This window comes from Nothobranchius furzeri, chromosome 13 (assembly GCF_043380555.1).
Source record: "Nothobranchius furzeri strain GRZ-AD chromosome 13, NfurGRZ-RIMD1, whole genome shotgun sequence".
Classification (NCBI taxonomy): domain Eukaryota; kingdom Metazoa; phylum Chordata; class Actinopteri; order Cyprinodontiformes; family Nothobranchiidae; genus Nothobranchius; species Nothobranchius furzeri.
This window is the reverse complement of record NC_091753.1, coordinates 19,296,303-19,320,436: the sequence shown is the minus strand read 5'-3', so window position 1 is coordinate 19,320,436 and position 24,134 is coordinate 19,296,303. Positions and strand designations below refer to the sequence as shown.

Genomic DNA, 24,134 nt, shown 5'->3' with positions numbered 1-24,134 from the left:
ACCCGGTTCTTGGATTTGACCTGACAGCTCACACTGTACGTCTGGTGGCAACACGTCAGACATACAAATATGCTAAAAATAGCAGTTTTTACACAACATGTTATCCATGTCTGTAAGGAGGACACGGATTTATGGGTGTTGGAGGAGGAAGATGAAAGAAAGAAAGTAATTCAATGTTTAATCAGTTTAATTAGACATAAACACGACAAACACGCTTTTCTGACAATCCTTGTTATTGTAACAGAACGGAATGACTGTTTTTCCCTCCTCTGCACAAGACTAGTCTGCATGAGATATGGTCTCAAGGTCTCATGCATTGCTTCTAACCTGCTTATTTTTCAGCTTGTCGTTGGTTCTTTCGTTTGAAGAGCAGAGATCAGGATTGGCCACTCCGTCACTTTCTCTGGAACGCTTGAACTGGCGTTAGAGCTGACGTGGCATAGTTTTATACTTCGGATGTTATGGTTTATTGTCGAATGAAAAATTACCAAAACCATCAAAACCACACCTCCGTCAGATCTATAAGATTCTGACTGGCTGAAGCTTAATGCGAAGACATCACCTTCAGTACCTGTGAGAACAAGTCGCTTCTTCAGATTTGCTGGTTCTGATTAACATCACACGCCATCCATTAACCGTCTCATCCACCTTAGTTACACCATACATTTAGTTTTAAAGTCAGTCTAGTTTAATTTGTTAGTAATAAAATTCTTATCTTTTAAACTTGACTCTCTCTCTTCTGTTGTCTCTTGAGTGAATACGAAGCGGTTATCTAATCTCTGCAATAAAAAGATCCAATCTTCTGGTTTAAATAACCTCACAGATCCGTAAGGCGGATTTCATATTTCCTATGGAATCCCACGCCTTATGGCTCATTAAATAACACGTAATCTATTTCATTACACTATTGTGTGCAAAGAAAAATGTTTAAATAAAAATGACCTACGTGTATTAATATGAAATAGCTGGCGAGCCATGTTGACGTATGTTTGCGCATGTGCCGTGAGCGGTTCTGGTACTTTTTGTGCGGGTAACTTCTAATCCCAAGGCACTTTAACACAAAAAGCATGTCTTCCTGCTTCTTTTTAAAACAAAAGAAACTGGTCAGTGAACTGAGTAGGATACCAAGAATTCATGGGTACAAACAGTATTTGGAAATAAGATGGAAAATCAAAATGCATTTGAAAATAAATAGCAACCACTGAAACTGACACCTAGCTTTTAAGAAGAGCCATGAAAGGTGTTCATACATATGACAATGGTGACGCACTGCAAAACAAAGGGACATAAGCTGTTATAAACAACGAAGACTTGCAACTGTGGAGCTCTGATAAAGTATATCAGGGCGATCTAAAATAGGAAACAGAAGCTGAATTACAATGCACTTCCTTACTATAAGGGCACAATTGATTGATATAAAGTTTTTATGAAACACTTAACCTTGTAAGAGATTTTTTATTTGAGTTCTGAAGGAGAAATCTGGCTCCCACCTTACCCCTAAATATTTGTTTTTATCAGGTGAAAGCACTCGTGAAGAGTCCAAAAAGTTGAAATTGAGGTACGTATTTGCAACAAAGCTAGACGTATGTTTTCCTGAAAAGCATGGAATACGTTTTTGATTAATTGAGAAGAGATTTACTTTGAACCAACCTGCACTTTCATGAAATGAAAGGACGACTGAAGGGTCTCCTGAATTGCCATTATGTTTAACTCAGAGCAATACATAATTGTATCATCAGCATCAATAGGCGAACCAAACAAGAAGTGCAACACAGCGGCAGGTCATTAATAAAATGTGAAAATAATAAAGGCCCCAATGAAGAGCCTTGAGGAACACCTCTAATGACCCCTGCAATTTAGACTCTTCGTCTTAGTATATTGTGAGCAGTGGTGAAAGAATTAATTAAACCAAAGCAAAAACAATCTTGAAAGGCCAAAGGAATTAAATTAGTTTAACCAAAGACTTTGGTTAAATCATGGAAAATAGCACCAAAGGTCAGACTATTGTCAAAACCAGTGTGAACATGGTTAGTTTTGGAAAAATGTTTTCTAAGTCCTGATTGGTATTGAGATAGTAATGAACACATGAAAACAATGAACTTTGTGTACTGGAACTAGTTTTTTGGCTCGTTAATCCCAACTTTAACAGCAGTTCTAAAATTATTTAGAAAACTTTACTGTAAGATAAAATGTGCAATATCACTTTTGTTAAATGCTGTTCATGAATCGGCACACTGTGCGTCCAACTGTTGCCAAATACTCGTATTAAGCTAAGTCTTTGAGCAGAATTTCAATGACGTTCAAAATAGATGTTATCACTGAGTTTGTGAACTCTTGAGTGCAAAATCATGCCTTCATTATTGCAAATGAAAATTTAAGGAAGCCCCCAAACAGACTTTCTCCAACAGAGAACTGACTTTACTTTGTGTTAGCCAAAAATATGCAATACGTGCACAAATCTGATACTGATCATCAAAACCTTTGTTTTGTTTGATGATGAAAGTTGGTTTCTAAATGGTTTCTTGGATCCTCCTCATTATTATTCTATTCAGGCCAAGAGGTTCTGAAAAATCATGGTTGGATGCTGGCCCGTGCCATTTTCCTCTGTTCTCTCAGAGATTAAAAAGCACAGTTTGAAACTGGAATGACATTGAGAATAATTGTACTGCACAGCTTGCCATTTGTGCACTCTGACTACCTCCTAAAAACTTATTTGTTTTATTTTGTTTTTAATGCAAATTCCATTTTTGCATCCAAGCTGAACATATCAGTCCCTCAAAGACAGAATTAGACCCGTGAAATCAGAGTCATTCACTCAGTGAAGCTAAACTACAAAATGAGTTTATGATAATGGAATATCAGAATCTTTGTTATCAGAAACATTTATGCAGCCTGTGTGTGTAATCATCCATCTCCTGAAACCTCAGAGACCAACCCGTGATCATTTTTGGTGCAGGATGTAGCAAACTTTGTATTGCTTCTCAGCCTTTTTCTTAATCTAGCCTATCAATTAAAACATTTTAAACCTAGAAACTGTTCTGAAGAAGTCCCCTGCTGCCCCGTATTCCTCAACACAAAATCTCTCTGAGTGCCAAAAACAGTCCATAGGCTGCACTGAATAAACAAATTCAAAACTTATAGATGAAGTTGTTTTTTATGTAATGTGCAATTATGATCCAAACCGAATTTTAGACCAAAAAATTCTCCTGAGGGATAAACATTGTTAAGATTTCTAACACTTTTATGCATGAATTAGGATAACTCCAGTCAGGATTTATTTTTCTTAAATACTTTTCTCTTTTATACCAATCTTTTGACAGGAAATTTGAAACATTTGAGTCAATTTTGAGTCTTTACAAAAATGTCTATCAATTGTTGCACAGCATGCATTTTTATATATTCTTTTTATTTTAACAAACTATATATTTTTATGTTATTAAGCACTTTTTGTGCAAAGATTTGCCGGTTGGGCACACGCTCGGGACTTTTATTGTGAAGAGGTCAGAAGCAGGAATGTGTGTGTGTGTGTGTGTGTGTGTGTGTGTGTGTGTGTTAAGCTCAACTCGCTTAAATAATCACTGTTTGTCATCAACATCAAAACAAAATTCAGTTTTAGATATTGAAAAAACTTATTAAACAAAATAAATCAACACCAAATCAAATTATCTATCTATCTTTCTCTAAAATGTTTTTTTACTGATAGATGGAACATTTCAAGAAGGTTGTGTTTTGTTTCGTGGGGCGATAATGTGAGCTTTACTTTGAAAGTCAGGCGGATGTACACGCTGTCCGGGTCTTATAGTTGTCGTTACAGAGACGCGAACTGCGTGCTCGGTTGTTAGTTGGAAGGCGGAGTTCAGTCTAATAAATTCCTCTGAGAAGCAACGGCGGAGTTGGTAGCAGCGCTCCGGTTTGTGGGATAAAAAGCTAATTTTCTCCTTCATTAACGACACGGACCAACTTCCGCTTCACGCTTGGACGTTTACTTACAACGGACTGATAAAGGCTCCCAGTTTCACCTGCAACAACAAGTCCACTAAAATAGCGTCACCTCCTTATAGGTAAGAACCACCGTCTGTCCGGTTATTTTCCTCTGACGAGGCGTAATTAGCTTGTTAAACAAGCCCAATGTAGTTATTCGCTTTTTTAAAAGCTGCTTTTATTTAGATGAACGTCTCCTAATGTGGAACAAACGCTTCTAGTTGGTTTTAGCGCACATGTTGAGTCCGCTAGATTAAGCTATTTGAGCTAAACTGCCTAAAACCCCATTTTCTGGTTGAAATTTAACTAGTTAACGTCTCAGTAGACTAGTCGTAAGGGAAAGTCAGCTCCTGAGTGGCTCCCTGCTGTTCCCATGCGTAGGAACGAGGAGGGATGCAAAATAGTTTAGTTTAACTAGACTTTAGTCATAACAAACCTTTCTTTGTGTTTGTCACCCACTTCTATCAAATAAGATGAATTTCCCTCAAGATGAAAAATAAATTAAAAACCCAACAGCTTGCAGCAGGGAGAGCAGGGACGCCCCATCTGTCCTGAGGACTCTCCGTAAGTGGAGAGGCTCACAGGGTTTGCTAATGGGCCAGAAGATTTAATTTAGTTTCATCAAACAGAAGCAGAGAGCAGATCCTCCCCTCCCCTTTTCAACACTGATAACATGTGGTCTTTAGACAGCGAAGGCTGATTGGTCAACGCAGAAATAAAAATATTTTAGGACAATAAAGGTGGCCATGGGGAATTAAACATTAACACTTGAGTAAATAAAAATGAGGTAACTTAAAGGATTGCCTGCTGATGTGTTTCCTCAGGATAAAGCAGAGAAGGCGTCTTTTTGTGTTCCTTTTATTGTTCCAGGTGCTGAAGATATGAAAATGAGGAGTGCCTCCTTGTGTTGCCTGCTTGCACTGGTGATGCAGCTTGGCCTTGAGGGTGTGCTGTCTGCAGCTCCATCGTACGGTGAGCGCGGCTCAGACCTCGGCATACAAGTGTTTCAGCAGGTGGCCCGCTCAAAACCTGTGGAAAATGTGGTTCTTTCACCCCACGGAGTGGCCTCCATCCTCGGGATGCTGCTTCCCGGAGCCCACGGGCAAACTAGGAAGCAGATCATCAGTGCTCTGCATTACAAGAAAAAAGGTAAACAGGATGTGCATAGAATGACCCCCTGACCTGAAATCCCAGCCACATGGGGTGGAATCTTAGTTATTACTTTTAGGTGTAAAAGAAGACAAACTTGTTGTGCACAGGACCTTATAAGATGCTGAGAAAGCTGCACAAGACCTTGACATCCAAGTCGAACCAGGACATTGTGCTGCTTGCCAACGCCATATTCAGCCAGAAGGATTTCCCTATTGAGGAGACATTTGTGGCCACAAACAAAGCCAACTTCCAGTGTGAGAGCAGGGCCCTGGACTTCAGCGACCCCAGTGTAGCGGCCAACCAGATCAACGATTGGGTCAACAGTAAGACCAAAGGTACAGATCATTGCTTGGTGCAACTTTAAACCCTGTTTTCAAACCATCACCCTAAAAGTTGCATGTGTAGGTGTGCCTCTGTAAGGGTTGTGTTTAGGTAGTAAAGTATTAGTGTCAGGTTTTGACTTGTTCTTCCTGAATTACCTGGAATGGAGGTAGGTGTTTGCAAAGGCTGGTTTATGTCAATACAACCTAGAGAATCTCATCACACACACCTGGGGTCTATTTCACTACCATTGTTTCTACAATTTTTCTTGCTGTTGGTCAGCAGGTTGTTGCTTCCTCTTTTTTGGTGAATCTAAATTGTGTTGTGATTTTGTTGAGCCTTTTTAATTTCTGGTTGTCATTTTTCCTCCAGGTCACATCCCCAGCCTGATCAAAGAAGACATGCTGGATCCGGCTCTGACCCGTCTGGTCGCTATTAACTCGATCTACTTCAAAGGCTTGTGGAAGTCGTGCTTCCAGCCCAATAACACCAAGATGAGGCCCTTCAACGGGGGGGATGGAAATGTTTATAAGGTTCCAATGATGTCGCAGCTATCAATCTTTAACATAGGTAAGTGAGATGGCTCTGAAATGGTTTGATCTGGTCTGGAAAAGATGACGCGTTCACACAGTGGTTATAAATAAATGTAACTTCTGCAGTGGACCCCCTCTGCTCTGGTATAATCAGTCAATCAATCAATCAATCAAGCAAGCTTTATACACTCACCTAAAGGATTATTATGAACGCCTGTTCAACGTCTCCTTAATGCAGTTATCTAATCAACCGGTCACATGGCAGTTGCTTCAATGCATTTAGGGGTGTGGTCCTGGTCAAGACAATCTCCTGAACTCCAAACTTAATGTCAGAATAGGAAAGAAAGGTGATTTAAGCTAGTTTGAGCATGGCATGGTTGTTGGTGCCAGATGGGCCGGTCTGAGTATTTCACAATCTACTCAGTTACTGGGATTTTCACCCACAACCATTTCTAGGGTTTACAAAGAATGGTGTGAAAAGGGAAAAACATCCAGTATGCAACAGTCCTGTGGGTGGGGTTTCTTGGCACACTTTAGGTCCCTTAGTGCCAATTGGGCATGGTTTAAATGCCACGGGCTACCCGAGTATTGTTTCTGACCATGTCCATCCCTTCATGACCACCATGTACCCAGAGGCGGAGCTGGCCTAAATGGCGCCCTGTGCGAGATCCCCCGTGACGCCCCCCCCCACACACACACACAAACACACACACAAGAAAAAAAATTACACCTACAACTTTGTTTCAAATGGCGTGGAGTGTATTATATATAACAACGTTTGCTAACTGAATACAACATCCAGCTCCTGGCCACCTTTTCACCACTTGTCAAAGTTCTACTGAAATAGTGATGATGACAACACCTGCCATCGCCTTCATTCCTGGGAAATATGAAAGTAGTTGGCACTTAGTAGGTCCTCTTCGAACTAGCTCTGTGCGTATGCTGTCGGTTATTGGTGATGGCCACTTGGCTGGGTCTGAAGAAAGAGGCTCATCATCACCTTCAATGGGACTCATTGGTTGATCGTTCAGGCTTCTCTGTTGACAGAAAACAGAAGCGTAACTCAACACATTGCTATGTGGACCATTTCACATATTCTATTAAAATATAATATGTGACATTCAAATTTCTCTAATGTTTGCAGGACACACACACACACACACTTATGCAAAACTTACCTGACATATCTTGTTGGGGAGACGTGGCAGCTGGCTGTCCCTCATCAAGTTCACAAACACTGGTAGGTCTCTCTATTGACAGAAAATGGAAGCATAACTCACCACATTGCTATATGGAACAATTCCCATATTCTGTGAAAATACTATTTAAATGTCTATAGCTAAATGTTTGCTGGACACACACACGTGTGCAAAACCCACCTAAAGTATCTTCCTGGGGAGATGTGGTGCCAGCAGACTGTCCCTCCTCGAGTTCAAATACTGGCCTACTGGTATGAGCAGTGGAGGTAGATGGCTGTTCCTCAGTGGCAGCTGATGTCATCCCAAAATATCTGTGTAGGGCTCCTGATGTTGCATAAAACAAACAATACAATCTTCATGTCACGTCTGTTGCTTAAGCATTTTAATTAACATGTTACAATGAGCATTTACAGTTTTCAGCAGTGGTGGAAAGAATTCTGAAAATCTGTACTCAAGTACAAGTACTGTTACAATGCTAAAATATTACTCATTTACAAGTAAAAGTACTGGTGTTAGAGAAATACTCAAGTAAAAGTACAAATTATTCATAAAAACCTCAGAGTATTATTTATTTTTAACGGCTGATGTCACCATCACTTCTCCAGACTGGGGCTGCCTGGAAATTGTGTGTTTTCCTTTACCAAAAGTTAAAATACCAACAATCAATTAATCATTAATAATTGATAAAATACAAAACAAGTGTTTTTCCCTAATTTTTTTTGTCATTTTAAGTTTTTATTTCCTTATTCAGCAAATGTCTCCGGCACACAAAGAACTAAATGACCAGAGGAGCCACAACTATTGATTAAATATCCATGAATCCATTTTAACTGGTTAAATTCTTCAACTCTCCCACGCTGCTTCAAGGTCACTGTGAGTTAACATAGCCGCGGTGTGCTGTGCAGCACACTTAACGCAACACGATGACATCATCGACTTGTACAGTGCTGAAAGGCGAGAAAGTCTCAACTTTCAGCTAAAAAAAGACCGCTCTAGCTATTATAGTTTTTATTTTATGGCAGTTTACAGTATAAACGGGATCTTACTAGCAGGGCACCTCCAGCGGCCCGCTGCCGCTCCGTTTTTCGTGGGGTAAATAATACGTAGCTCATTTCCCGAGTCCAAAAAGAAAGGCGAATGGCGCCGGCGCGAGACCTGCCGCCCGCCGTCAATGTATTTCAGCAAAATTCTCAAAGACTCATTTTAATTTGATAGCGTTTGGTTATCAGCCTTTCGGTTTTCTCACCCTTAGCTTTTCATAAAAGCTCATTTGACAAAGAAAAAGTTAGCGGTTGGAAGTAGTTCTGATACATGCAACATAAGAAGCTAGCAAAATACATTTGAAGGGATCATCATAGCACCATGCAAAACGTACAGATTAGAGAGGTTAGTTAATCAATAAGTTGGGGGACAGGCGGGAAAAATACCAACTAAATAATAAAGAGATGCATACCTGCACCTTTTCCTCGTTTCTCCTCCTCTTCTTTTCTTTTTTTCCGAAATTGGGCACCAGATGGCTTTGACCGCTTCTTCTCCATTATGTTTGTGAGCGGTCCATCATCACTCTCCGAGATCCCTCCGCACCTCGCCTGATAAAGGGCGCTATACTAGAGCGCACTACAGAGGCGCGGTGGACACAAGGGGGCGCAATAAAATCCCAATATAAACGCAAACAATGACTTTGTTGTGCTTTTATTACAGAAATATTATTATTATCATCACTCATCATTATTATTATTATGAAGAACATGTGATTTCTATGTTTTGTTGATGTATCGGTTGATGGAAGAAAAAAAAATTAAAATAAAAAAAAATTAAAAAAAAAAGAAATTAAATGCCGCCCCCTCCAGACTGCCGCCCTGTTCGGCCGCACATGTTGCACATATCAAGCTCCGCCACTGCATGTACCCATCCTCTGATGGCTACTTACTTCCAGCAGGATAGTGCACCATGTCATGAAGCTCAAATATTTTCAAACTGGTTTCTTGAACATAACAATGAGTTCACTGTGGATGTACAAGATGCTATCCTATCAATATGGGCCAACATTTGTAAAGAATGCTTTCAGCACCTTGTTGAATCAATGTCACATAGAATTAAGGCGGTTCTGAAGGCAAAAGGGGGTCAAACACTTTATTAGTATGGTGTTCCTAATAATCCTTTAGGTGAGTGTATGTAAAGCACTTTACACACATGGAGTGACCAAAGTGCTGTACCTAATAAAAAAGAACCATAAAAATACATGATGGCAACAATAAGAGAAATTAAAACATAGCAGTCAAGCGTATTTCTGCTCATTCGGTATTAAAAGCTAAGCTAAAAGATAAGTCTTTAAAAAAGACTTAAAATCATCCATAAAGTAAGTTATAATTAACCTAAAATCAGTTAAATGCTGTTATAAATGATTACATAAATGCCCACTGGCAAGGTGGGCATTCACCGATGTAAACAAGTTGCCAGAATTCCCCTGCTGGATTTATAACATTATGTGATAAACAGCGTTTTACTTTACACTGGAGCTGATAAAAAAAACAACTAAAAAAGCCCAGATCCATACCAGTTTTTGTTACCGGTGGGGTCACCGGGTTCAGATACTACTCACACACCGGGATGAGACAAGATGGCTCTTAACGGCAACACTCATCATGCTAAATAACGTCATTTTAACACACGTAATCCATCATTTAAACAATATTATTGTAACAGTTGGCTCACATTTCACAGCGGATGGTAACGCATGTCCTCCATGGTGAAATATAGGATTATCAGTTAGTAACATAAACACATTTGTCATTTCAGATCCATCACAGTCAGCCTCTGGTATTTGAACGTTAGTCCTACCCGGTAAAACGGTTTGCTGCAAATCCCAAAATACTGTGTGGGCTGCTAGTCCGTCTGATCGCTGTGGTTCATCTCCATCCTCAGTCTCCACCATCTTGTCTGTTAGCGCAGTCAACCTCGCAGCAAACTATTACCATTTTACTGTGACACCAACTACATAAAAGTGATAAAAGGCACTTCACTAACTTCACCAGAAGATCAACGTGCGTAAACAGTCTGTTTGCCAACCATAATGGGAAAGAAGTGAGCACCCATGAGTAACCCATGAGTGGCGTGACGTCACGTGCAAGGGGTCATTTACTACGGTTGGTCTGGATCTCTAGGCCTTTTAAACGGTTAGCTTCATTAGTGCGAGCTAGGTGGTAAATCAACCCACCCAAGCCTCTTTCACAGAGTTGAGCAGATCTTTGTTGTTCTGATCAACATGCTAAATGTTTTGATGACTTGCTTTTGATAGGGGCTGGGACAACAAACCCTTGACTCCTCAGTTAAGAGGTGAAGCGTGTTTTTCTGAGTCTACCAGACAACCGTGTCCTGGATGAATGAGAACCTTCACCATATTAAAAAAGCTGCTGCGCTCCAGTTCCAACCAGTTAATCAGAACATTCTTGGCCCGTTGGGGGTCTTAAATAAACTGGAGGCTTCATTCAGACAAATTTGTATTATTTTCAGTCGGAAGGTGAATTCATTCTTGTTTTTTAACAAAAACAAACGGTAAACCAGCAATAATATGATCCTTTTAGCTGGTTTTTACTCATTCTCTTCCTGTGTTTAATCCTAAAACATCTTAAATCTCCTCTGTGAAACAGAGAAACTGAATGGCTTTGACTGATGTGGCATCTATATGTTCTAAAGGCTTTATTTACCAGTCCTTTAGATCTGGACTCCAGTTAAAGAGTCGCTGAACCAAAATGACCAGAGTCAGTCAGGAGAAGCTGAACAACACATGTTGCTCATTTTCTGTTTCACCATCATTTATTTCAGCATGACAGATGTTTTTTGGATTGGTAGGAACCGTCTCTAAGGAGTTCTCTTTCTTAACATTCGTTTCGATGTCTCACTATGGGATACGCCCCTCCGCGGATTCCTCAGAAGCACTTATCTCAATACGCCAATCCTGATTGGCCAGTGACCGTGACGTACGCGTCCCCATGCTACTATAAGTAGCAAGCGTCCCAACGCACGCACTATTCAATCACCTCTTCTCGCTTCGGTGGTCGCTTATCTCTGAGGTAAGTTAGCTCAACTGTTCACAGACGGAGCCTTCTAATATTCTCTCCGTCGCCGAACGTTAACTTACCGTCCTTCTGTCCTGACCTTCACCATAGGTTCGGGGCATAACGAGCAGCTTCACACTCCAGTGCACCTGTTCGCTCTCTGCTAACACACCAGTTAGCCAACATGGAAGCCGCTCCTCCCACCAGAGGAGTCGATGGCTCAGGAGCTCGCCTCTGTACCTGTGGGAACAAAATCTCAAGCAAAGACCCGCACAAGGTCTGCTCGAGCTGCCTCGGGCTGGAACACGCCCAGCTGGCATTGGAAGTCCCCGGGTCATGTGAGAACTGTGCCTGCTTCACCCTGAAGAGCCTTCGCCGGCAGCTAGCGCGCCAAGCTAGCCTGTCGGGGAAGGACCCTTGCCTGCCGGCCCCTGGGCCACCGCCTGGGGACGCCAGCGAACATGCCCTCCCGGAGCCGGAACCGTGTGCCGAACTCAGCTGGGGCTCACAGCTCGAACTGGCCGGTCCGAGCCACCCCGTCGAGGACGTGTTGGAGTTGGACTACGGAGACGACGAGGACACCTCGGAACTCCTCATTTCAGAGGAGGACGAGGATGACGACGTCTTTCTCCCCGTCGCTCAGGCCTCCATGCCTAGCTTTCCGTCCTCTCCCAGGGATGGAGCGGCTTCTCCGGCCGCCCACCTGGACATGCAGTCAGTCTGCCGACGCGCTGCGACCAGGCTCAACATCCCTTGGCCCACCGTGGTCACTGAGGCTGTCAGGTCCCGCTACGAGGGTAAGAAGCTGCCTCAGGCCACAAGGGCGGCAAAGCCCCTCCTTCCCGCCTTCCCGGAGCTTCTCCAAGAAGTGAGGTCCTCCTGGGACAAACACCCTTTCAGCTCAAGGTCTCCGGTCCAAGGAGCCTCCTCGCTGGACTTCGAGGGGATGGAGAGGGCTGGCATGCTTCGCATGCCGCCGATGGAACCGCTGGTTGCAGCCCACCTGCACCCACGACTCTCGGCAACTTCCTCCAGGCCTCCCGCTCTCCCTGCAAAGGCGGACCGCTTCCAGTCGGCGCTGAACGAGAGGGCGTACAAGGCTGCCGCCATCTCGGTTCGAGCTTTGAATGTCTCCTCCATGCTCTCAGCGTACCAAGCCGAGCTCTGTGAGGACATGAATACGAAGCCGGACCCGGAGGTGTGGGAGGAAATCACCGTACTGACCGACATCTGCCTGCGGGTGCAGCGCTGCGCGGTCCAGGCTACGGCGAAAGCTATGGGCATGATGGTGCTTCAGGAACGTGCACGTTGGCTGAACCTCACCAACCTCTCTGATAGAGAGAAGGAGGACATTTTGGACATGCCAATCGTGCCTGAAGGCATTTTCGGCTCTGCCCTGGCATCGATGCAGCAACGGTGTGAGGCCAAAAAGAAAGAGGATGAAGCCCTTCATCTCTGCCTTCCCCGTAAGCCTTCACCGGCACTGCCGGCTCGGCCGAACCTTCCTCAGGCAATACCCCGAGCCCAGCCTCAGTTCCGGATCCCAAAGCGCCCGAAGCCTCAAGCTGTCCAACCAGCTCCCTCGGGCTCAGCGCCTCGACCAGTGTGGCCTCAGCGATCCGGCAACCAAGCTGCTCCGCCGCCGGGACAATCCACCCGACCCGGCGGTCAGCAGGTGAGGAAGAAGAAGAGGGCAGCCTGACGGAGTTCTTTCCCTCCCGACGCTGCAGCTGGCAGTTCCCCGTTCGCCAGCCCCTCCTGTTCAACGTTGCCATGGTGCTTTCTCCCCCCCCTCACGGAACCCCTCCGGCAGAGTCCCCGAGCGGTCCAGGGTGGGGCCAGGACGTGCAGCCGGCTGTGCCGGCTCAGAACACACGTCACAAGCACTCACATTGTTGTTTTTCACAAACATGTCACGCTCAAGGAGCATTAAAACGTTCGCTGCCGCATCCAGACAAAATGTCAAGGGCGCAGCAAAAATCAATAAAAATGTTACCCATGAGCGGTCCCAGGCGGGGTCGGCCCCTGGCGGACTTTCTAGCCAGCCACGGGTCGTCCCCGTACACCTGGGCCGTCAAAGCACAAAGCCCCCGCGCATGCGCAGTGGTTGCCACGAGCACTGCTGCCCCACAACCTCTGGGGGGAGCTGGTGCTCCGTGTGTCACGGCTCTCAACTCACATGGAGGAATGGACAGCGGTTTCTGCTTCACATTGGGTGATAAGAACTATTTCGAGGGGTTACAGGCTCCAATTCGCCTCAGTTCCTCCTCGATTCTCCGGCGTAGTGTTCTCCCACGCCCAGGGGTCGTCAGCTCACATCCTTCAGGGAGAAATCTCCTCCCTGCTGGAGAAGGGAGCGATATGCATTGTGCCTCCCGATCGGTCTCAGAGCGGTTTCTACTCCAGGTACTTCCTGGTCCCGAAACGGGGAGGGACCGGGATTCGCCCGATCCTGGATCTGAGGGCCCTGAACCGATGCCTCAGAAAGTACAGATTCAAAATGCTCACGCTCTCATCCCTTTTGCGTCTGATTCACCAGAACGACTGGTTCACCTCAATCGACCTGAGGGACGCATACTTTCATATTCCCGTGTACCCTCCACACAGGAAATTTCTGAGGTTTGCCTTTCAGGGAGTGTGTTACGAATACACCGTGCTCCCATTCGGCCTCTCGCTGAGCCCGAGGGTGTTTGTCAGGTGTACGGAGGCGGCGATCGCCCCTCTGAGAGGGAGGGGCATTCGACTGGCCACATATTTAGACGACTGGCTCCTGCTGGCACGGTCCAGAGAGGAGGCAGCGTCAAACACGCTGGTTGTGATCCGTCACTTGTGTGGTCTGGGTTTCAGAATAAACTGGCAGAAAAGCGCTTTACTCCCCTTCCAGAAAATAACCTTTCTAGGTCTGAATCTGGACTCAGGGGCGTTCACGGCCCGTCTCTAGACACCGCGCGCGGACGCGCTCTCGCTCTGCCTGGCGCGCTTCCGCCTACACAGTTCGGTGCGGTTTGCGTTATGCCTCAGGCTGTTGGGTCTCATGGCGTCGGCTATTTCAGTGGTACCACTCGGCCGTCTACACATGAGAGATTTTCAACGCTGGGTGGCTTCTCTGGGTCTCTCTCCAGTGCGCCACAGAGCGCGCAGGGTGACGGTCTCTGCAGCGTGCGTCGCGGCGCTCCGCTGTTGGCGTCACCCCTCCCTCTTGGCACAAGGGGTGCCTTTGGGGTTGGTTCTCGTGAGGAAAGTGGTCACGACAGATGCGAGCCTGTCAGGTTGGGGGGGCTCCTGGAGGGTCGCTCTGTCAGGGGTGTGTGGAGCAGAGAGCTCTGGGGGACACACATAAATTATCTGGAACTCCTCGCGGTCTTTCTGGCCCTGAGGCGCTTCCTGCCTTTTCTGTCCGGCCATCATGTCCTAGTGAGAACAGACAACACCACGACTGTGGCATATATAAACCGCCAGGGGGGGCTGCGCTCCATGCGGTTACACACACTGGCACGCAGACTGATCCTATGGTGCAGCAGGCATCTCCTCTCAATCAGAGCCACCCACGTCCCGGGTGTTCTGAATCGGGGGGCGGATCTGTTGTCCAGAGGGACACCCCTGTACGGGGATTGGAGCCTGCATCCAGCAGTGGTGGAACAGATTTGGATCCGGTTCGGCACAGCCGTAGTGGATCTTTTTGCCTCCAAGGAGAATGCTCAGTGTCCTCTGTTCTTCTCCCTGCGCGACCGAGACGCTCCACTCGGCGTGGACGCGCTGGCGCACGACTGGCCATGGGGTCTGCTTTACGCTTTTCCCCCAGTGGCCCTGATACCATCCACCTTGCTGAGGGTACGAACCCAGCGCCACACTCTCATTCTGGTGGCCCCATTCTGGCCAGCCATGCATTGGGTGGCGGACATTTTCCAGCTCCTGGAGGGCCAACCTTGGAAACTGCCGCTTCGCAGGGACCTGGTGTCCCAAGCGGGAGGCTCGATCTTCCACCCTCATCCAGAACGGCTGGCCCTGTGGGCCTGGCCCCTGAGGGGTCCGGACTAGTGTCAGCAGAGCTGCCCCAGGCAGTCATTCGAACCATTCAGAATGCTAGGGCCCCCTCCACTAGGTCCCTATATGACTGTAAATGGAGGGTGTTTGAAGCCTGGTGTCAGGGCAGGGAGGTCTCACCCTTCCAATGCCCGGTGAATGTCATTCTGTCTTTCCTGCAAGACTTGTTGGATGGGAAGAAGGCTTTCTCCACCATTAAAGTGTACCTAGCAGCCATTTCCGCCCGACACTTGGGTTTTGGGAAGAAATTGGCAGGTCAACACCCCCTGGTGTGTAGCTTCATGAAGGGCGCGCGCAGGCTTCTCCCTGTGTCTCAACCCCTGGTGCCCTCATGGGATCTGTCCTTGGTGCGGTCGGCCCTCTCCGGGCCTCCATTTGAGCCTATGGACGGCCTGGACCTTAAGATCCTGTCTCTTAAGGTGGTGCTACTCCTGGCTTTGGTATCTGCAAAGCGAGTTAGTGACTTACAGGCTCTCTCTGTGCACCCATCCTGCACCCAGTTTGCACCAGGTGACATGAAGGTGTCCTTGAAACCCAACCCTGCCTTTGTGCCTAAGGTGGTGGGCTCCTTTTCTCCTATTATCCTCACAGCTTTCTACCCACCGCCCTTCTCCTCTCCTGAGGAGGAGCGGTGGCACAAGCTGTGTCCGATTCGCGCGCTCAAGGAGTATGTGAATCGGACAAAGAACCTTCGCAGGGGGGACCAGCTTTTTGTGTCATGGGGTGGGACTCGTAAGGGGAAACCCGTCACAAAGCAGAGGCTTTCCCACTGGATTGTGGAGGCTATTTCTATGGCTTACTCCTGTCAGGGCATTCAGGCACCTGTTGGGCTCAGGGCCCATTCTACTAGGGGCCTGTCTGCTTCTTGGGCCCTTTTTCGGGGGCTGTCAATCCAGGAGATTTGTGCTGCAGCAAGTTGGGCTTCTCCACTTGCATTTGCACGCTTCTATAAGCTTGATGTTTCGGTCCCTGCAATGACTCACACGATTCTGAGTGTGGGGTCTTTGGCGGGCCAAGACGTATCCCTGTAGGTTGGTGATCGCTGGATAAGCTGTCTGGCAATACGGGAGTCTCTATATCCCATAGTGAGACATCGAAACGAATGTTAAGAAAGAGAACTTTAGGTTACTGTCGTAACCCCGGTTCTCTGAGTAACATGAGTGAGATGTCTCACCAGACAACCCTTCTTGCTGGGCGAAGCGAGAAGAGGTGTTTATCTTGAATAGTGCGTGCGTTGGGACGCTTGCTACTTATAGTAGCATGGGGACGCGTACGTCACGGTCACTGGCCAATCAGGATTGGCGTATTGAGATAAGTGCTTCTGAGGAATCCGCGGAGGGGCGTATCCCATAGTGAGACATCTCACTCATGTTACTCAGAGAACCGGGGTTACGACAGTAACCTAAAGATTTGTCCCAAACCCCACACGAGAATAGGTTAAATGTGTAACTTGGCAGTATTTCATCTTGTGGATTTAACTTTAAAGGTAATCTCTGGTAACCGTCTGATTCACAGACCAGCTTGTGGACATGTCACCTCCTCAGGATATTATTTAGTCTTGTGTGGAATGAAACGATGCACGAGTCACTCGTCTATGTTTAGAGGAGTGGTGAGAGCAGTTTGGTGAGCGTGGGGATAGGTCCTCATAGAGGGACTGTGCTAAAGTGGAGTTCAGCAGAGAGAAACGGATATTTACGTGGTGTGTTATTGAGGTCTGACCTCACAACGGCCCTAAAGGGAAACCTGTTGGTCATATTTTTATTTTTCTGTGTGCTCTCATTACAGATGAGATTGTGTTAGTGTTGACACATCTTTGGCTTCATGAGTCAGATATTTGGTCCATGGTTGTGTAATAATGTTGAACAGAATAGCCGTTGAATGGGTTGCTATGGTGACCTTACAGGCCGTCGTCAGCCACAATGAACATGTTTGTCCTTCCTGTTTCTGATCATTTAACCAAACTTGACACAAGAAATAAGTGAATGAGTGTTTGGTTGGTGGTTTCAACGCTTCGCCATCTTTACTGCGAGGCAGAACCTTTTATCTGTGGAATCAGAAACACGGATAAACATCTGAGTAGCAGCTCCTGTGATGTTCTGTTGGTTCTTGAGTTTCCTGGTGGATTAGAATATTGAATTTTCGCACAATAACCTGGGCTGTTTTTGCACTTTATTCATGTTGGTGTGTTTGCAGCCTTTTCACGTGTTGGTCATTCCACAGATTCATGGTCCTGACCAGTTCTACCTCCTAGTAAAGATGACCAATCAGGGGTTAGGTTGAGATTTATTCCCATGAAGCATAATCAACCAAACTCTGAATTTCTTACCTTAAGTGATGTTAAACCATTTTTGCTCAGACTTTAACCCAATTTATCACACTCTTAATCCAAAACAAGTATAAATGAAAGTAAGATCATAAAGAGGGGCAGCCTCCAGACGGAAGGCACAGAGCTCCCCACCAAAACCAACGGTGAGCTCTGTTCCACAACAGATTACGTGTGTGTGTGTTAGGGCTGTCGCGGTAACCGCAAAAATGAAATATCGCAATATGAAGAAGCCCACCGCGCTGCATCATGGGCCACCGCGATTACTGAACTTGGTTCAACTCAATGATGCATGTTGAGAAGGATGGCTGCACTGGTATCAAAACGAAACGTTACTTCGCTCCTTTGGGAGCACTTTGGTTTTCAGTACGTCAGCTGCTGCGCAGCCAGAGTCCTTGGCCGAGACAGAGCTGCCACCAGCGGCAAAAAAATAATAATAAACGCTCGGAGACCTGCTGAAGTCCCGGACAAGCACTGCTTCTGCAGCTGTCCCGAAGAGAGTTTGAGCCGAGCTGGAGCTCACTCGCTACCTGCAGGAGGAATGCATCCACCCTAAAGAACCCCCCTGACATGGTGGAGCAACAACCGGGAGAGATTCCCTTTGCTCGCCAGTCGCACGCAAGTTGAGTTCGGAAGCGAGCGGGGCCGGACCGGAGCGGAGGGGAGCGGAGGTAGTGGAATTTGGGGTAAGTGCAACGAGCGCACCATCCGAGAGGGTTTTCAGTGTTGCTGGAAATGTTGCCACCCCTCTCAGATCCTCTCTCAAACCGTATATGGTTAACATGCTGGTTTTCCTTGTGGGCAACAAGGACGTGACCGAGCTATAAATCACCGTCATTCGTGTGTGTGAAAGTGAAATGATAGTGCGCCCGCCCCCCGGCGCGCACGCGCCCGGTACATGTAATTTTTTATGCTTGATTCTAAACAACTAAACAAAATGGGGACTTGTTTCTTATTTGTTAGATGCTGCAGCCAAATTTGCATTTAAAAGTTTAACCTTCTCCTGAATTTTGTTGTTTTTAAGTTCAGTCGGACTCCGACTGTCGGAGAAACAAACGTTACTGCGATCTGTGTTGTTACTGCCCTTTGATCTGCATTCAGTAAAGTGTTATAAAAGAAGGCACGGCAATTTTTAACCTTTTTTAAATGTGTAAACATTATGTTTAGATAGTACTGCAATAAAAAAGGGCTGCAATAATATCGCACACCGCAATATTAAGCCACCCTGAATCACCGCAGGGGGAATTCCTCAACCGCGACAGCCCTAGTGTGTGTGTGTGTGTGTGTGTGTGTGTGTGTGTGTGTGTGTGTGTCTGTCTCATGGGAAGTTCAGGCTGGTGAAAGACTTGCTTCATTTCGGTGGAAAAACTACTTTTGCTCTCTGAGGAGCGTTGCAGACTTCTAAGGTGCTGAGTCACGTCTGTGGGGTCGCTGCTGCACGCTCACCTTTCATGTTGCTACAAGTTGAACATTGGCTGGTGTAAAACTGTCTGTCTTGATGCCAGGAACGTTTTTCATGCAGATGATGTTTGAGAGGAACACACACGTGCACTCAAATGCTTATTAACACAATCCTCTAACTAGAATACCCAGGGTATCTGCGGGTCCTTAAAAAGTCTTAAACAGTCTTAAATTTGGCTCCCTTAAACCTGCAGATACCCTGATACCTCACGTGTGTTTAGACTTGGAGAAGATGACCTTCTGGAGTTCAAATTGAGCTTCAGAATTTAAAAAAAATTTTTTTAGGGATTAAGCTAGCTGAGTGGTTCAGGACCTGCTGGTCTAGCTGGGATTTGAACCCCTGTGTGGATGAAAATGTCTTGGAGACTGGTCAGACTGGTTCTGGAACACAACAGAAGGTTATTAGATGACCACCGGTTCTAAACCACACCAGCTGCTCCAGATGGACTCCAGCAGCAGAAGACCACTCCAGGTGTCTCTCCTGTCAGCTAAGAGCAGGGCACTGAGGCTGATTGACACAGGATCACCAGAACTGGACCAGAAGAGACAGGAAACCCTTTCCTGGTCTGAGTCTGGAGCTGTCTGGTCAGAGTTTGGTGTCGCCAACTTTAAAGCATGGCTCCATCCTGCCTAGTGACGTGGTTGTTCTAAAGAGGATCTCTCTAGTGTTGTGATTTGAAGTTGTATATTTATACACTGTAATTAGATAATTTAATTATCTGATTTTGTATATTTATACACCTTAATTAAATCTAAGTAATCAATCAGAAGTGGTTGTTTTTATCATCAGGGAGTTTACTTAAACACTCTGTATTGACTGAGAGACAAGAAAAGAGAGTTGGGGTCGTTTAAGAATCTTTAATTTCTATAATTATAAATTCTTACAATCTACCAGGACTATCTCAATGATGAATGCATATGGATTTGGATGTTTCGTGTTGGTGTGTGTGTTTTGTTCAGAATCTCTAGGCTGACGTAGCAAATCTGGTTTGTTATGACTAGGCTACCACGAGGCTTCAGAAGCTGATGACATGAGCCGCCATTTTGCCACGTACCGTAGATGGAGTCTCCCGTGTAGATCAGGAATTGCCAGGTCCTAAGACCTCGGTTGTACTGGAGCTGGTTGAAACAGCGGTCACAGCACACAACGCCCGTCTGAGGATAACTCCAGTAGTAGTGGGCAGGCGTCAGCAAGTTCACTCTTATTTTGAAGGAACGTTGTCTTGTTGGTACAAACGACGGAAATCTCCAGCTTGAACAGTTCTCAGCTTAAAACAGGAAGTACAGCTGGCCAGCCTGTACTCCTCTTTGCGGTGATGGATTGAGAGCTGGTTGAAAACAATGTTGAGAGTATGATGTAACTCCTTGGAGCTCGGATCGAACAGAGCTGATGTCAACGTGGAACTGAATATAAAATGGCGTTGCCTTCTTTTATATCTCCCAGTTGTTTATGAATCTTAGTAAACCGGATTGGACAACTTTCATAAACAAACCAGATTCTGCCCTACCACAGACGAAAGTTCTGATTGGTTGAAAATAATGTGTCATGCGTTTCCATGGTAATGTATATCAGTCTGTCTGGCGCAGTCCTGTTTATTCATTTAAACACATAACTCATGACATCTTTATTTCACAGATCATTCACCTGATTATTAATGATCAACATATACTTTGATTAGCTTATCACAAATAAAGTACTTTGATTAATCAATGAAAAGCGTTCTTCTTCTGTTCTTCTGTCTCTTCTCCTGGAATGTAAACATACTGAACCAGGCGTCTGACCTTGGTGATGTTACTGTGTGAAGGGGCAGCTGTTAAGGGCAGACCATTATAAGCTTCATAACGCTACACTAGTGTGTTCTGGGGCCAACCCTGGTTGGAATCTGGACCTGATCTTGTTGGTTATGGTTGAGCTGAAGGGCACTCTGAGGTGACTCGTGTTGTGACCTGGAGCTTTATAGACCATCTGAATTTACTTCAGTCACAACATTGCTGTTGGCTTGACCGCTTTCTCCAAACATTTCATTGGTAATAGAAATGAGCGTGAAACCAACATCTGTTCTGTGTCTAACTGAACCTTCACCTGGCGTTCTCTGTTAGGTGTAGCCACTACGCCGGAGGAGCTGAAATACAGAGTGATCGAGCTACCCTATCACGGCAACACCATCAGCATGCTGATCGTCGTGCCTTATGAAGAGGACACCACTCTGTCCCAGATCATCCCACACATCAGCACAGCCACGGTGCAGAGCTGGAGCAGCCTCATGCACATGAGGAAAATCCGCCTCCTCATGCCAAAGTAAGACAAGTTCACTCCTGTAGGACTGCAGCTGTTAGTGTGGGCCACCATAACGTGTGTGTGTGTGTGTGTGTGTGTGTGTGTGTGTGTGTGTGTGTGTGTGTGTGTGTGTGTGTGTGTGTGTGTGTGTGTGTGTGTGTGTGTGTGTGTGTGTGTGTGTGTGTGTGTGTGTGTGTGTGTGTGTGTGTGTGTGTGTGTGTGTGTGTGTGTGTGTGTGTGTGTGTGTGTGTGTGTGTGTGTGTGTTTTAGGTTCACTGCAGATGCAGAGGTGGATCTGAAAGAACCCCTGTCAGCTCTTGGAGTAACAAACATGTTCAGTCAGGAGACAGCCGACTTCCGACACCTCAGTGAGTAAACGTATCGTCACAGTTAACCTGCTGCTGATGACACAAACACTCAGGCAGTGGGAATGTTCTCACTGGAGGTTTAGATGTGAGGCAGCGTTGAACTGTGGGGGTTGTTTACTGCTGGGAGCCAGTAGGAGCTGTGAGTGGTCTGTGTGAAATCCTGCATCAGTGCTGGTCTGACGCACTGAAGCAGGCGTGTCAGCCTGCAGGCCACGTCTAAACACATCGTCAGGTCTTACGTTGGATGAGCAAAAACAAAAGTGTACCAGACTTTACCGTCAGCTGATTCAGGACGCGTACCGATGTGGTAAAAACTCCCCGAAGGTTTCAGCGTGTTAGCGGTACCCACCTTAGAGTCTGGTCAGTTACAGTTGAGTCATTAAAGCTAATCCAGACTTAGTCCTGCCTGCTTTTACCTGGTCGACTGGGGCCACACTCATACCCTGACTCTTGTTGTTGTTTATGAGTAACATCTCATCCAAGCTGGGATCTGCTTCCTGCTGTCATTAAAATGTGAGTGGCTTCACAAAGCCTAGACTGTGAGCCAGTGCAATGTGTGGAAATCACTACGAGTCTATAAAGGTCCACCGAGGAGGAAGTGAGGTCCTGACTGACGCCGGTAGAAGACTCTGCTCGTGGAGAAGCCAGCTAGAGGTCATCAGCAGGGACGGTGGAAGAACCGAGCTCTGAAGTGAAATCAGGACACTGTCGCCATTTTAATCCCAAAGATGATGGTTAGCGTTATCATTTAGATCCCCTGAACACTTTAGCAGAAACCTGAATCAAAGGGATTTTAAACTAGGTGTGGGTAAAGTTCAGCCCTTTTTGTCCTCATGTAAACATTCTGCATGTTGACAGTAAACAAAACATCCAACCTCCAGCTGTGTTCTGGAAACGGGCTTCAGCATCTGTCCACACTTGGCTTCCTTTTAACCATTTACCTGCCACACACACACACACACACACACACACACACACACACACACACACCACACTGCTCAAATAATTTTTGTGTTCACCAAAAATACACAGGAAACTTGTGATGACTGATGAAAACCTCTCACACGAGTCTGGCTCTGGCTACGTGTCCTTTAATCTGAAGACTAGATGAAGGTGTTTAGTTTCACCTACCTACACGGACTCTGTGGAGTCTCGTAAACAAAAGCCTAGCTTTTACATGGGCAGCAGAAGCAGAGCTGTAGTGCCACCCTGTGGTGGGGCATGAGAACTGACGACCCCCGCTGGTGGAGTGACCTGCCGCTGTTTCCCCAGGTGCTGAACCGCTTCATGTATCTGAAGCTCTTCAGAAATCCAAAATTATCGTGGATGAAGATGGAACAAAAGCAGCAGCTGCCACCAGTGAGTGTTGTTGCTGATTCTTAAGAGCGAGACGTCTGATACACTTGTGCATTAAGATGTTGCACATTTGCAACAGCAGCCTGTTGTTTTGGTTGACGACGTTTTCACCCTTTTCTCCAGCTGCCATTTTGATGACACGATCCTCCCCTCCATGGGTGACGGTGGACAGACCCTTTCTCTTCCTCATCAGGCACCACTCAACAGGTATGAACCGTTCCCGAAAGCCCGGAGCTGCTCCTTGAACTCCTTGTTTTTGAGTACTTGATGTTTGTTAGAAGAAGAAATCAGAAATGTGGTGAATTCTCTTCCTCTCCATCCCCAGGAACCATCCTGTTCATGGGCCAGATCAACCAGCCTTGAGATCACACCCCACTAGCTTGGTTGGCAGCACTGCTGTGCATGAACACACACACACACACACACACACACACACACACACACTCTTGGCTGTAGACATGCATACAGTGTGGATGTATGTTTAAGAATTGCTTTTCATGTTAATTGTTCTCTGCAGCACATAACATGCATTTCCGAATGCTTTGCAGACTTAATGTTATTTTATTTTTTGCTGTTTTACATTTTTTTTGTATTTTTTTAACTTTTAATATTTTTAAAGAAACTTTAAATGACTGATATGGTTCTTTCTCTAAACCCTGGGGTTGATCATGAGTTTTATTTATCACGCCAGTGTCTCAGTTAAAGGTTTTTCCAGTAACTCCAGCCTGTATGAAGATTTGTGGCTCATGTTAAGATGACCGTCTCATCTGTAAAGACTTTACCCTTGGGCTAATGTTTGAAAAGTTTGTGTCCTTTGCAGGGGAAATCCACTTGTCATATTTTGAAAGAAAATAAAATTTCATTTACGGTGTGAATATTTAGTCCTTTAGTTCCAGGTGGTTTATGAATTTGTCATTTCATGTATATAAAATATGTAAATGAAACAAAACACTTCTCTTGTCCAGTTTTGTGCTGACGGTGTAGCAGCCACACTCACCTGAGGAATAAAGCTGTTACACATTCTGGTGTTTATATGTTCTTCCTGGTAATTGGAGGTAAA

The 24,134-nt window shown here is 45.8% G+C and overlaps 1 protein-coding gene across 1 annotated transcript; it reads left to right on the top strand.

The window, feature by feature from the left end:
* The first annotated feature begins 3,832 nt into the window (after positions 1 to 3,832).
* Positions 3,833 to 24,097, top strand: serpine2 (serpin peptidase inhibitor, clade E (nexin, plasminogen activator inhibitor type 1), member 2). Its single transcript, XM_015952139.3, has 9 exons — positions 3,833 to 4,061; positions 4,852 to 5,130; positions 5,241 to 5,468; positions 5,827 to 6,024; positions 21,173 to 21,371; positions 21,621 to 21,718; positions 22,991 to 23,077; positions 23,198 to 23,281; positions 23,400 to 24,097. The coding sequence occupies exons 2-9, from the start codon at positions 4,863 to 4,865 to the stop codon at positions 23,435 to 23,437; spliced, it is 1,200 nt and encodes a 399-aa protein (XP_015807625.3). The 5' UTR covers positions 3,833 to 4,061; positions 4,852 to 4,862; the 3' UTR covers positions 23,438 to 24,097.
* Positions 24,098 to 24,134: the final 37 nt, after the last annotated feature.

Coding starts and splice junctions, on each gene's coding strand:
- serpine2 (XM_015952139.3), top strand. CDS start 4,863: ATGAAAATGAGGAGTGCCTCCTTGTGTTGCCTGCTTGCACTGGTGATG. Junction 5,469..5,826: donor GGTCAACAGTAAGACCAAAG/GTACAGATCATT, acceptor TTTTTCCTCCAG/GTCACATCCCCAGCCTGATC. Junction 21,372..21,620: donor ATCCGCCTCCTCATGCCAAA/GTAAGACAAGTT, acceptor TGTGTGTTTTAG/GTTCACTGCAGATGCAGAGG.